At 43.1% G+C, this 13,985-nt stretch overlaps 1 protein-coding gene and 1 long non-coding RNA gene across 4 annotated transcripts in view; both read left to right on the top strand.

Moving 5' to 3' along the window:
• The window catches only part of LOC142864147 (uncharacterized), a 40,843-nt gene extending 36,581 nt beyond the window's left edge, over positions 1-4,262 (top strand). Inside the window, exons 2-4 of the long non-coding RNA XR_012914730.1 lie at positions 919-1,091; positions 1,204-1,350; positions 3,887-4,262. This is a non-coding gene — a long non-coding RNA (uncharacterized LOC142864147). The remainder of the gene's footprint in view (positions 1-918; positions 1,092-1,203; positions 1,351-3,886) is intronic.
• Positions 4,263-5,728: 1,466 nt separating this feature from the next.
• The window catches only part of KAT6A (lysine acetyltransferase 6A), a 122,898-nt gene continuing 114,641 nt past the window's right edge, over positions 5,729-13,985 (top strand). For 2 of the 3 annotated variants that reach the window (XM_012777406.3, XM_012777409.2), the window contains exons 1-2: positions 5,729-5,828; positions 8,394-9,318. In XM_012777406.3, the coding sequence (XP_012632860.2) occupies positions 8,719-9,318 (600 nt within the window). In that variant the 5' untranslated portion in view covers positions 5,729-5,828; positions 8,394-8,718. Of the gene's footprint in view, positions 5,829-8,004; positions 8,093-8,393; positions 9,319-13,985 lie in introns of all 3 variants that reach the window. The other variant, XM_012777407.3, reaches the window with a different exon arrangement.

The raw sequence follows: 13,985 nt of genomic DNA on the forward strand, positions 1-13,985 counted from the left end.
GAGGACCCCTCTGTGAACCTCTGGAGTTCTGTATGTATCGCTTTCACCTTTCTGGTTCTCTGCCCTGCCAACGTCAGCTACCTTGGCCTGTCAGGATCCTGCTTGTCTTCCCAAGTCAGCAAACCTGCCAGGCTCTGAGTTCTCCCCCTCCTTGTCCTGTGGCCTGGAAAACCATCTCAAGGCAATAGGCTGGGGCACTTAGAAGGCTAAACTTGCCCGGTGTGAGGTGGCTCATGCCTGTAATCCTAGCACTCTGGGAGGCTGAGGTAGCAGGACTACTTGAGCTCAGGAGTTTGATTCCAGCCTAAGCAAAAATAAGACCCCATCTCTACTAAAAATAGAAAAAATTAGCTGGGCATGGTGGCGAGCGCCTGTAGTCCCAGCTACTCGGGAGGCTGAGGCAGGAGGATCACTTGAGCCCAGGAGTTTGAGGTTGCTGTGAGCTAGGCTGACACCACAGCACTCTAGCCCAGGCAACAGAAAGAGACACTATCTTAAAAAGAAAAAAAAAAAAAGAAAAAAAAAGAAGGTTAAACTCGTTTCTTTTATTTTGGGACCACTGTCCTACATTGTCTGTTGTCCGAAAACTACTGTTTCTGTAGTCTGAAAACTACCGTTTCATACATTTTGTCGGATTTTCAAATTAAGAGGGGAGGATAAATTCAGTCCCCATTACTCAGTCATGGTCAAAGTAGATGTTCTTACCTGGAGAGATTTTAAAAATACAGAGTCAGATTCATTTCACTCTCATTCAGATTCAGCAGGTGTGGTGTGGAATCCTAAACTCTTTACTTCCTAAAAAGTTACTGCAGTGTTGAGGTATCTTGATACCTCAGTCAGAGCCGTGTTAAGGCATTTTCCTCTTAAGAAGGAAGTCCAGACCATTTCATTTTCAAAATTTTTCCTGATTTCTTACAGCCAACCAATGATCCAACTGAAAACAATGGGTACTTACAGCCAACCAATGATCCAACTGAAAACAATGAGGAGAATGTTTAAAATATGAAACGTGTTTGAAGGCATCAGAGAGCTGCTGAGGCAACCAGGACTTATGAAGATACAATCTCAGAGAAGGGGCACTGTGCCTAAAGGTGAGCTGACATTCAGCAGGACCTTTGTCCCTTGGGGAGATTTGGGGCATAAATCCAGAGTCTGAGTTTTATTTTTTTTTTTATTTTTTTTTTTTTATTTTCACCTCAAAAGCACCTGGAAAGAGTCTGAGTTTTGATTGTGAGCACAGAAAGAGGCCCTAAAAGACGAAGACACCACAAGAGATGGTTTTGCCAGGTTGGCAGGTTCGGAGAGACAAAAACTTAAAGACAAGAGGGACCGGATTCCCGTGACAAAGGAGTGAGTAACTGAGCCCAATACCCTGTCAGTTTCCCTCAGATCATTTGACAGATTCTAAAGAGGCGTGAGGCAGAAGACTAAGAAGCTAAGCAGAAAGCCTTTGGAAAGTAGTTTTTGGTAGTCTCAGGGTTCTGAAGAAATAAGAATTAGAGTTCAGCATCCACTGGGATAAAGTGTGCCAGGGAACACACAGCACTCTCAGTTGGAACCTTGAGAGGGGTATGCTGCAGTAGCAGCAACAACAAAGAGGTTAACAAAGCCTTGCCAAAATCCAACATTGAGTTAGCTCAGTCTCTGATTAAGGTGATCAGCCCTCACACTAAATGCTTTGCAAAAGACAGTGTGTGGCTTCACTGAAGATAATATTATCCAGAGCCGCTACAACTTTTCGTACTTAATGTGTGGCATTCTTTTTAAAATTACCAGGCAATTCACATGGCTTAAGAGAGAAGGAAAAAAAAACACAAACTACCAGGCTAGCCAAGAGCCAAGAAGAAAAAGATGACCCAAACCAATGGAAAGAATATACAATAGAAACAGACCCACAGAAGATTCAGCTATTGTAAGAATCAGAAAGAATATTAAAATAGCTAGGATTGGTATGTTCAAGAAAATATAGGCAAAGGTGGGGGAAATATATAAATAGATGGAAAATTTCTCCAAGTAAATCTGAGTTTATTTTAAAAATCATATGGAAATTCTAGAACTTAAAAATGCAATGACCAAAATTAAGAACTCATAAATGGGTTTAAAAGTAGGCAGTTGGATAGGAAACATACAGACTCATGCACAAAGTGAGAAAAAGATGACAGGAAATAGAGAGGGTAAACAATGAAAAATTCTGACATTTTGTAATTAAAACCCTAAAAGGAAAAACGAAACCAGAAGAGATGATTTCCTAAAAGATATCAAGCCACAAATTCAAAGGATTCCATGACTGGCACCCATTACATTCATGAATCCCAGTGCAATGAAAACAAAGAAAAGCACATCTAGACACATCATAGAAAAACTGTTGAAAACCAGAGACAAAAAAATCCTAAAAGGAGTCAGAGGAAAAATGACATTACTTTTAAAGAAGTGAAAGGGAGGCCGAGGAGGGCGGATTGCTCGAGGTCAGGAGTTCGAAACCACCCTGAGCAAGAGCAAGACCCCGTCTCTACTATAAATAGAAACAAATTAATTGGCCAACTAATATATACAGAAAAAATTTAGCCGGGCATGGTGGCGCATACCTGTAGTCCCAGCTACTCGGGAGGCTGAGGCAGGAGGATTGCTTGAGCCCAGGAGTCTGAGGTTGCTGTGAGCTAGGCTGACGCCACAGCACTCACTCTAGCCTGGGCAACAAAGTGACACTCTGTCTCAAAATAAAAAAAAAGAAGTAAAAGGGAATGATAGAAACCAGAAAATAATGGAAGAATGTCTTAAAAGTGCTGGAAACAGGTGCCATACTAGAATGCTATGCCTACCAAAAATATGAAGGATAATAAGGATAATAATGTCAGTGTCAGTTTTTAGGAGAAAAAAACCCCAAAACAAAAATAAGTCAAAACCTTGAACAACCTTGAAGAGAACTCATCACCAGCAGATCTGTTGCAAAGCAGAGGAATTATTCAAATGGAGGAAAAGAATTCAGACAGGGGCATAGAAATGAATAATGGAATGAAGAGCAATATAGAGGATAAATATGTAAGTAAATGAATATTGATTGTACAGAACATTAACTATAAAATCTCGTATGGCTTAAAATATATCTACAACTAAAACCCATGACAACAATGAAAACAAAAGGGGGAGGGGTAAATGGAGGCAAAGTACAGTATTCTAATGGCATAGCCTTCCTGAGGAAGTAGTGTAAGTAATATACTACTACAGATAATTTATATTAGAGGGTAATAATTCAAAAAAGAATGTTGTAATCTCTAAAACTAGCAAGAGAATGTATAATTAATAATTTAATAGAGGGGGTTTTAATGGCATAATTAAACTATTTTAATTAATTCAAAAGAAAGAAGAGAAAAGAGATAAGAATAAGGGAGCCACAGGAAAATAAATAGTAAGATGGTAGGCATAAATCCAAATATACCAGTAATTATATTAAATGTAAATGGAGAAAAAAACTATTCTTGTTGAAACCAGGACAGAGTAATCTTCCAATTTTAGGCAGACCTGGACTCTCTATAAAACATAGCTACCAAGTGCAACTGAAAAGGCAGGGGGATTCCTAGAGCAAAATAAGAAAGAGAAGTAACCTTTAGCTGCCAGCCCAGCAGCATTGAATTCTGAGTAAAGGTTGAGCTAAGAAAAACTGTCCTTTCAGAGAGCAGATTGTTTTTTAACTTGCAAATGATGACTTTAATCTTTGTTGCAAAATTTTTATTTTCGGAAGACCTCCTGAACAGTGCCATTTAGTTATGCAAATGTAAAGCAGAGACTTTCTGGAAGCTATTTGAAAAGCTCAACCGTGCTTTGTTGTTGTAAATAGTTTAAAATGTTTACTATTGTGTGCTTTATCCCCAGTTTGGTCTTTTCACAGGGATGGCCGTGGCTAGTTTCCCTCCAAATTACCCAGAAGCAAACACAACTCAGGTCTGCATTATTTTTCTTCTGAAGACCACACACTCTAGTCTCACATGAAGAACTCATTTACTTTTTATTAGGGTGACTTTATCTGTCCTCTTTGGGAAATAAAAACCTTGCCTATTCTCCTAAGAGATAATTTGCCCTTTTTATTTTTTTGCTGGATGTGTTTTCATTACAAAAAGGGCCCGTTTTACCTGAGAATGCATCTGTCTGATTCGCCTAGGATGGAAGACACCCTTTCTAGCAGATTATGTTGTTCCCCAGATTTTCTCTACTAATTTGGAGGTGAAGCTTGGAAAGTGGTAATAAAGGGTTAGTCAATAAACCTCACCACACATTTACGTTATCGATGTCAGCGTCAGGATATTGAGTTGGCTGGACCCATCATCTGAAAATAAAAGTTTTATGTTATCATTGAATGCTCTAGACAATCTGTGGGACAGAATGATGAGGCTAAGGATTAGGATAGAGAAGGAATACAGAGGTGTAATGAGACAGGGCCTGACGTGGCTCAGTCTCTCTTAGGGGTGTAAAAAATGTTCATTCACTAGCACCATTTTTTTTTTTTTTTTTTAGAGACCCTACTACATACAGTACCAGCACCACACCGTGCTGCCACTGGAGGTGCAAACAGGTGCCACAAGAGAGCACTTACGTGGGAAAATATTCATAAAACACATATAAAGCCCACACATTCAGTGCAAAATGCACAGAGCAAACGATCACTACTACAGAAGTTCAGAAAAGGAAGTAAACGTGGGAGTTAAGGCACTGGGTGAGAGGGCGGGGAGGTTTTGGGGGAGGGCAGTCTAGGCACAAGGCGGATAAAGGACAGGTAGTAGGGACACACCTCCGCACAGACGCATTAAACACTTAGCACGTCTTTTCACGGGCATTTACTGCCTTTCCAGTGAATGCAGAAACAAAAGTATGACTGGCGCTGTGCGCCGGAGAGTTTACAGTGGGTGAGAGACCAGACAAAGAAACACACGTGCAGCGGCGGCAGAGGACAGACGGGCCGTGGAAAAGTGCCTGTCCGGCGCGGCCGCCAACGGGCGCGACTCCGCCGGGGCGTGGCGACAAGCCCGGCTTCCGGCCGAGGCCGCCCGGGCTCCGAGCGTGCGCCCCGACGCGCCGCGCGGCCCGCCGGCCTCCGCCGCTTCCCACAGACGGGGCCGCGGGCAGGTCTCGCGCCGCGCGGCCGGCCGCGTGGGCAGGAGGGCCGGGGTCACGCGGGGGGCGCGCGTCGGAAGCGCGCCTAAGTTTGCACCCTCTCCCCGCCTCGCACCTGCGCCGCCGCCGGCAGCGCTGAGGGGACTTGCCGACGGCAGACGCCGCCGAGTGGCCCCCGCCTGGTGCCGGACTTCCGTGCCACCCCGAAGCCACCCCGCCCTGGCGCCCGCCCTCAGTTTCCCCCAGCTGTGGAGTGGGGGCACACCGCCCCATTGGCTCCCCGGTAGCTGCCCGACGCCGGCGCGTGAGAAAGGACCGCGGGAACCCCGTCGCCGGCCTCCCGCCCCACCAAGTCCCCCGCCCCCTTTGGCTTTGGCCTTTTGTACCGGCCCACGTGACCCCGCGGCCGGCTCTTCCCTCCCGCCCCGCCCCGCCCTCCGGCCTTTCCCGGCTCTCGGCCCAGCTCTTCCCGCTCCGCGGCCGCCCCCCTCCCTTGCTCCGCGTCCTCCTCCTCCCCCGCGCCTCCCGCCTGGGCTGTTCCCGCTCCCTCCCCCAGGCAGCCGTTCCCTCGCGACGCTTCCCCTCCCCCCGCGGCTGTTCCGCCGCCTCGCCGCCCCTCCCCCCGGCCGGAGCTCACTGTCTCCAAGATGGCGGCCGTGTCAGTTTGGGGCATCTCCGCGGTCCGGCCCGGCGCCCCGGGATCCCGGCTCTCTTTCTTCCCGGTAAGTAGCCGAGGGGCCACCGCCGGCCGCCCCCGGCCGCCCAGCCCGAGGCTGCGCCGCTCCGGGGCCCGCTCGGCCGCCTCGCGGGGTCGGCGGGCCGCTGCAGGCCCCGCCGCGGCCTGCGCCGCCTCCCGCTGCTCTGCGCCAGGCCTCGGGCTGGGGCGCCGTGGCCGCCCCCTCGCGCCCGGCCGGCGCCGCTCCCCGCCCGCGGCCGCGCGCCGCCGCCCGGTCCCGCGCTCGCGGCCCGGCGCTCCCGCCCCCGGCGGCCGGCCCAGCGCCCGGGAGCCGGCGGGCGGCCCAGGCCGCGGAGCCTCGGGCTGGGCTGGGCTGTGCCCGCAAGCCCGCTCTCCCCCGGGGCGCGCCCACCGCCCAGTCCCACCTGCGCCCGGCCGCTCGCCGCCCGGGGCCGGGCACTTCTCCCGCGCTCGGGGCGCCCGCTCTCCGGCCCTCGGGCGGGGGGCGCGGGGATCCGCGCCGGGCTGAGGCGGCGAGTGGGGGTGACAGGCTGGCGGGTGTTGTGGTGCGGAGGAGGCAGCACGTGTGGTGTTGTGTCTGTCGGGCTGTCAGCCCGGCGCGGGCGGGAGGCGGCGGGCCGCCTGTCATCCTCGCGGTTCGGGCGGGAACTGCCGGACCTGTCAGGCTCCCGGCCGCCGGCGCGCCCCGCGCCCCCCGCGCCCCGGCCGCCGGCGCTCGGCGCTCGGAGGGGCCGGGCCCGGGCCGCGCCGCTCAGAACTCCTTCACGTGATTTCATTGTTAACTTACTCCTCGGTTCCGTGTCCGCCTCACGGGAGCGGCGGGGCGCCCCGCCGGCGAGCTGCAGGGCTGTGCCGAGTCAAGTTCTTAAAGTTTCTCGCTCTTGGAAAAGAGAGCGCGAAGCCGCGTTTGGGGGTGGGGAGCGGGCTCGGGAGGGACTGTCGGCGGCCAGTCGCGCGCTCTCCCGCCGCCGGTGTACTTCCCGAGAGTTTGGGTTCGGGTCTGCGGCGCTGCGCGCGGGGGACCTGCCGACTGGTGGGAATCCGGCCGGAAAGACAATGAGTGACTGTCATCCCTTCCCTTGCCTCCGCGCCGAGTCGGTCCGGACGTTCCCAGCTTTGTAGGCTTAGGTCGCAGCCTCTCGTTTAGTTCAGCCTCGACGTCTGCGTGATGAGGTTTCCTTGGGGTCATGATGCTCTGATTTCTGCCCGCTGGAGACCCTTACCAAAGCGAAGCATTGTAACAGCTCTCTCTGGGTGCTTCTTTTTTAGTCAGCTCATTTTAAAAATGAAATCTTGGCTCAGGTTTGTTTGAGTGTTTGCTGCTGCTTTCAGCCTTTTCTTTCCCACCTGAGTTAATAGTAATATCTCTTTCTTAATATCTGTTAGTTTTTCTTTTGATTTTAATGTCACTGCTAGGAATAGTTGCTGTGGGAGCCGTTTTTTTTTTGTTTGTTTTTTTTTTTTCCTAGCATTGTTTATATTGTAATGTAAATGATCCCCGGCGTGAGAGAAGTTCTAAAGAACATTTTCAGTTAAACTTATTTTTGGAGGGGAAGGAATTATCTAGATTCAGAATTCACTGTTTTAGTAATTTTAAAAATTTTGTATCTGCCAGATTCTTTTGTATGGAAGGATTTTAACTTTGATCTAGAGAGGCAGTATATTTGTGTTTTGTGTTTTATTAATATTCATTTCAGGATAGCAGTCTTGAATTAGTATCTTTAGTAGATCGACTTCTCTTTAGACTCACAAATAGGGAATACATTACTGTGCTTTTGATATGTGTTATGTGCATTTGACCCTAGTGATTCTGGGCCTTTCTCATTTATAGTTTTCTACCTGTATATTGCTTAAACACAATTTGACAGTTGTTATTCCCTCTAGTATGTGGATATTAGTATCTTAGTTTGGGTTAGGAGAAGCTATCAGCATGTAATTCTTGAAATTGGATTATTTTAAAATTCTTTAAGCACTTTTCACATTAGGCTATTTTCAGTGTTTTGTTTTCTGTTTTGAAAACTTAAAGTAATGTTGTACTTAAATTATAAACTGGGTCCGTGTAAATTGTATTTGTTGTTTCTTTTAATATATGAAATAGTTAACGTTTTCTCAGTCATTTTCTACCTATCTTGACTGTTTTTATCCACCCTGAATGTCTGGAATTTTGAAAGATGGAAGATTCACTCTTACTTTCATTGCAGGATTCTTTCTACTAATCCAGATACTTGTTGAAGTGCTGAATAGTTTCTTGGGGAAAGATGTCAAGGAAGAGTTGAAATTCATAGACTGGTGAGCAGAGATTGTGGAGTACAGAATAGCCAGCACCCCTTCTGGTTAGTTGTAGTTTAGGTCATTCATAGAACATCTCATCTTGTTTCTTTATTGTATCCTAATCACTCATCTTTTTTTTCTTTTCTTTTTTATCCCAGTGGTTTACATATATTATTGTTTTGGAATGTTAATAGAAATGTGCTAAAACTCTTATGGGTGCCCAGTAAACACTTGCTACTTGGTTGCTTTAAAAGACTAGAATACTTGTTTTCAAAATGGGCTTTGGTAGAACACTAACCTTGTTTTAATTGTTTTTCAGGCATAAGAAGCACATTTTTCTGCTCTGAAGCTGGGAATGAGATATTCTTGAGTTCTTACAACTTTATGAAGAGACCCATGTGTGGTGCTACTGAGAAATTTATTGGAAAGTTTGAAGACATTTCAAATAACAGGTTATTTTGGTTTCTAAAGTAAAAGCAGGGAGGCATTCTGTTTTGTGAAAGGAGGAAGGACTCAGGCCAGAAAACTTGTATGCTATGGTTAACTGGTTCCCAGCCTCCGAGAATCTTGTTTTCCATGGTGTAAAACTTACTCAGCATCAGGATAAGGGATAACGACTCTATGGATATACAGAATCCTTCACCATGGTAAAACTCGCCAACCCGCTGTATACTGAGTGGATTTTGGAGGCCATTAAAAAAGTAAAGAAGCAGAAACAGCGTCCTTCAGAAGAAAGGATATGCAATGCAGTGTCTTCCTCCCATGGCTTGGATCGTAAAACTGTTTTAGAACAATTGGAGTTGAGCGTTAAAGATGGAACAATTTTAAAAGTTTCAAATAAAGGACTCAATTCCTATAAAGATCCTGATAATCCTGGGCGAATAGCACTTCCTAAACCTCGAAACCATGGAAAATTGGATAACAAACAAAGTGTGGATTGGAATAAACTGATCAAACGGGCAGTTGATGGCTTGGGAGAGTCTGGTGGCTCAACTTTGAAAAGTATTGAACGTTTTTTGAAAGGTCAGAAGGATGTGTCTGCATTATTTGGAGGCAGTGCTGCCTCTGGCTTTCACCAGCAATTACGATTGGCTATCAAACGTGCCGTTGGCCATGGCAGGCTCCTCAAAGATGGACCTCTTTATCGGCTCAACACTAAAGCAACCAGTGTGGATGGGAGAGAGAGTTGTGAGTCTCTTTCCTGTTTACCTCCAGTGTCACTTCTTCCACATGAAAAGGATAAGGTAAGAATGGTACATGCAACAGTGTTCATAGAGCTGATGATACAGGATGCTGCAAATCCACCTGTCTAGGAAGTTACATAGAAGTTGCATTCAAGTTTTGTGTTTGGGGACTTTTGTGGAGTAATCATCTCTGGTTTATTATTGGTGATTTCTAGCTATCTCAATCAGAACTTGAGAGATGCTGATTGTTCTGATACTGTGGAGTATTTGAAGCCTAAGATTAAAAGTGTAGAATGTTGATCTACCTAAAAGAAAATATTAAGATTAGGATTAAAAAGTGACATACAACATTTTTTTCTTTTTAGAGACAGGGTCTCACTCTGTCACCCAGGCTGGAATGCAGTAGCATGATCATAGCTCACTGCATCCTCAAACTCCTGGGCTCAAGCAATCCTCCTGCCTCAGCCTGCCTAGTAGCTGGGACTACAGGTGCATGCCACCACACCTGGCCAGTTTTAAAATTTTTTGTAGACACAGGGTCTCACTGTGTTGCCCAGGGTGGTCTCAGACTCCTGGACTCAAGTGATTCTCCTGCCTCAGCCTCCCAAAGTACTGGGATCATAGGTGTGAGCCAGAGAGCCCGGCCTACAACTTTAAAACTTTTTGAAGTAAAGTTTCTTATGTTATCTTATTGCTGGAAGTTGATGAGCAGCCAGATGCTGGAGAAACAAGCATCCAGATGCTAGAATTCAAAACAAGCAGATGACTCTAAGAACCTGTCTTTTTTCATTTTGTTGCAGGTTATCATTAGACAGGAATGAGACAGATTCTTATGACCCAAAGTAGTAGCTAAGCAGACTCAGCCATTCTTCTTTCTGCTGTTTGTGTTATAGCTTTCTATCATGTGTTATGGCTTTGCATTTGATGAAGTCCTAAATGTTGTTATTTTTTTGTGTATGACTGCTGTAGTTACATGGGACATGAATGCAGCATCCTGTATTAGAAAAGTTCTGGAGAGTTGGGAGTTTTGATGCACGGGGGTATACCTTACTCTATTGTGTGTTTTATGCTGTTATTTTATGTAGTTGAAAGTATGTCTTCTTAACAGTAAATTATAGCACTTAGATATTTGGGGATGAGGAGAATTTTGTTAGTAGACGTATTTTACGCTGACCCAGTAGCTTAGCTGTACATTTATTTCAAGTGCCTTGAATCATAGTTCTTTGGAGAGTGGTAGTGCTTTAAGTTGATTCATACCTTAGTATATATTGGTTAGCAAAGTAATCTTCATTTTGCTTAAAATCATGGAGGCTACTTCTGGGATGAGAGAATTGTAATGTTAACACTGAATGCATTTTAAAACTTTCAAATTTGATCTAAATTTATTGTAGTTATTAACAGCCCACTGAATGAACTACCTGTAGATTTTTCTTTAAATAACAATTGAAAACCAGTAGTATTTTTCTTTGATGAAATTTTTAGAGAACTATTTTAGGGTTCAGTTTTCCCTGTGAACTTTAAAATAGAAACATTATCGTACTGTTATTACCCTTAAAATGATTCTCATAGAATTATGAATTGACAGAGAATCCCATTCATAAAATAGTTCTATTATCATTTAAGCATTTAAGAGTATTTAAAAATTCAAGGTGGACAAGTAACTAAATTGCTTTATTCTGTAATTCAGTACTATAAGAACTCTTACCTGTAAGAATTGACCACATGTGACTGAAGTTAAACTATGATTAGATTTCTGTAATTATTATAAAATGATCTAACAGGTTGACTGCATGGAAACAGGAAATGATTTATAGTTAGATTAATTCAGGGCCATACGTGTGAATTAGGTATTAAGTTCTTGTTAGAACACCTGGGTATTTGCCTTTATAATAATTTGCTTTGCTTAAATTACATATTTTAATTTTTAAAAGTATTAACCATACATAAAATGTCAGTTCATATTTTTAAAGATCTCCAGTGTGGTACAGTGCAGGACAAATCCAAGTCCTAGAACCCTGGGATTTTACTTTTGAAGGGTACTTTGAGAACTATCTAAGCCAACAGTCCTTATTATACAGCTGAACCTTTGCTGAGGCCATTTCATAGCACCTTTGCATTAAGAAATGTTTTATTCTGTAGAGATCTGCTGGTTTGCTTTGGTTAGAAATACCTGTTAGGTTACATAGCTTTAATATATAATGTTAACTGAGGGAACTAAATTTGGAGTATACATGTAGGGAAATTGAGTTTCTTTGAGCAGACTTCTATGTGTGCTGATCTCATTGGAAACCAATTTCATGATAATATCTATGAAATTAGAGTTGATGAGATCTGTTCTATATTTTTAAGTGGAGGCTTATTTTCGGTAGTGAATTTCCTGAGTGACTTTCCCCAAAGATAATGAAAAGCTCACATTCAGAATCATAGTACAGCGAACTCTAGGATAAGGAATTATTTCCCCTTTTATCAGATAATATGTCTATACCTTTTATTGTATTTTAACTACTTTCCTTCCTCTCCTACAAACTACACAATCAATTCCTATGCAGAATTAATGGCTTGCTGTTACGAACCTAGATTTTCTCAAAAAAAAAAAAAAAAAATTATCCAGAGTTTCACTGTAATGGAGAAAGGAAGGTGTAGGCCAGAAGTGATCTATTTTAGGCATTAATTAAATCAGCATATAGTTATTGAACATCTGCTGTGGGTCAGGCACTCTGCTTTGATCTGAAATGGCTTTATCTTTTCTGGAATGCTAATACAGGTGTATCTATTGACCCGGTCTATTGTGGGGTAAGAGAAGAAATTCAAGGACTATATGGAATGACCTGTGCAAGTTCCTCTTTTTCCTCTATCAATTCTAACTTTTTATTTATTTTTATGATATTAACCTTGGAAGGAACTGTGGAACTGTATGTTAAATTTTCAGCTGAGTGTTTTTTGTTCTTTTTGGGGGAGATCAACTGTGTAGAAATATTTTTAAGAGGAGTTTTTGTGAAGTCACTTCAACTTCAGTGTGTTATTCTCACATGGATGAGTAGTGAGGAGAATCTGTGGGATACTGTGATTTAAAAGTTTTATGCATGTTGAAAGGGAAATTTCTAAACTAGCTTTTAGGTGTGGTAGTGTGTGGTAGAGTTTATTTAACTTAAGTGTTAAATAATGTGCCAGGCATTACTTTAATGTTGTACATGTATTAACTCATTTAATCCTCATACAACTAACATAGCAGTACCAGCAATGAAGTAGGTACAGATGAAGAAACCGGTGCATAAAAGAGATTTAGTAACTTGCCCAAGTCACACAAATATTAGGTGACAGAGCTGGGATTTGAATTTGGGCATTCTGGCTCCAGAGACTTCCTAACAGCTATTACACTGACCCCCTCTTGGGAGTTGTGATGTATAATGGCTTATCACTGCAGTCAAGTACAAAGTTGTCATTGTCCTTGATGTTACTTCATAGCACATTCCCTAAATGTAAAAGGTTGCATTTCCCCCACACCCTTTCACTGTTTGTGTCTCTTTTTTTTCTTCCATGGAACAAATTTCAAAACTGACTTGGACCACTGATAAGAATGTTTTAAGAACCAGAGATCTTATGAATGATCTAGTTTTGTTCAATTACAGAAACAGAGATTCATCTATATGACATTTTGCTTTATCTTTTTTTCCTAAAAATAATTTCTGTGCTTACTAATTTTCAATTGTCATTGAAGTTTTCTGATTGCAGGTTAGGGATCTATTGCATAGCTGTTAACAGAGGGCTCTAATTGGGGGCACAATATTGCTTTCCTTGAATGTAGGATTCTAGGTGAGGAGGATTGTGTGTAACTGGTTTAAATACCAACTTCCTCCTTGTAAATTTCTTTCTTTTTGAAATATAGATATTTCTGTAAGGTAATTTGTTCATTTACTTCTCTTATTCATTGTTTATTCAACAAACATTTGAATGTCTGTGAACAAAGTGCATTTAGGTCTTGTGGGGTATTAAGGCAGACAGAATAGAGAAATGAAATAAATTTTTTGAAACTCTTTTAGTTTATGAAATATAACTTTGTTACATTGTATTTTTTCATAGCAGTTAAGCATCATAAATCTTTGAGAAATATGTTTCTTAGGTGAGGCTTGTTACTATTTGAGATGGTCCATTTAAAATGCTAATCTTTATATACTGAGTCTGGGAGGGATGTTCCTTTCAGGAATAATTTTCACCTTGATTTCAAACCTCTGGTTTCATTTTACACACAGAAATTTACTTGAATATATAAAGTTTGTGTTCTATATTACTAGTCCAGAAAAGTATGCTCTTTCATAGTAATCAGCCAAATCATTGAAATTTTGCTATTCTGTGGAGTAGTATTTTGAACAGAATTATAATTTGCTGAAGCATTCAATTGGAAAGGGAAGAGAAGATATTGTCAACTAATGTTATTATTCAGCTTATTACCTAGCTAGATAGCTTAGAGCAGAAAGATTGAGTGATAAATCTCTTGCCTTCTACTATGAGTTGTATTGCAGTACAGTAAACTGTTAGTAGAGTCCAAATTATTTGGTTTTACTGGAATTGATACTTTAAATTCATAGACTAAATGGGGCTTTGATAGGATCTTAGATTTATTAGAATGGAGATGTGTTTTTAAGTTACTGAGAGTTGAGAGTGGTGACTCTTGATTTAGCTATTTGGAAATAGGTTATTTTTGTTTTTGTTTTTTTGAGACAGAGTCT

The sequence above is a fragment of the Microcebus murinus genome, chromosome 24 (assembly GCF_040939455.1).
Source record: "Microcebus murinus isolate Inina chromosome 24, M.murinus_Inina_mat1.0, whole genome shotgun sequence".
Classification (NCBI taxonomy): domain Eukaryota; kingdom Metazoa; phylum Chordata; class Mammalia; order Primates; family Cheirogaleidae; genus Microcebus; species Microcebus murinus.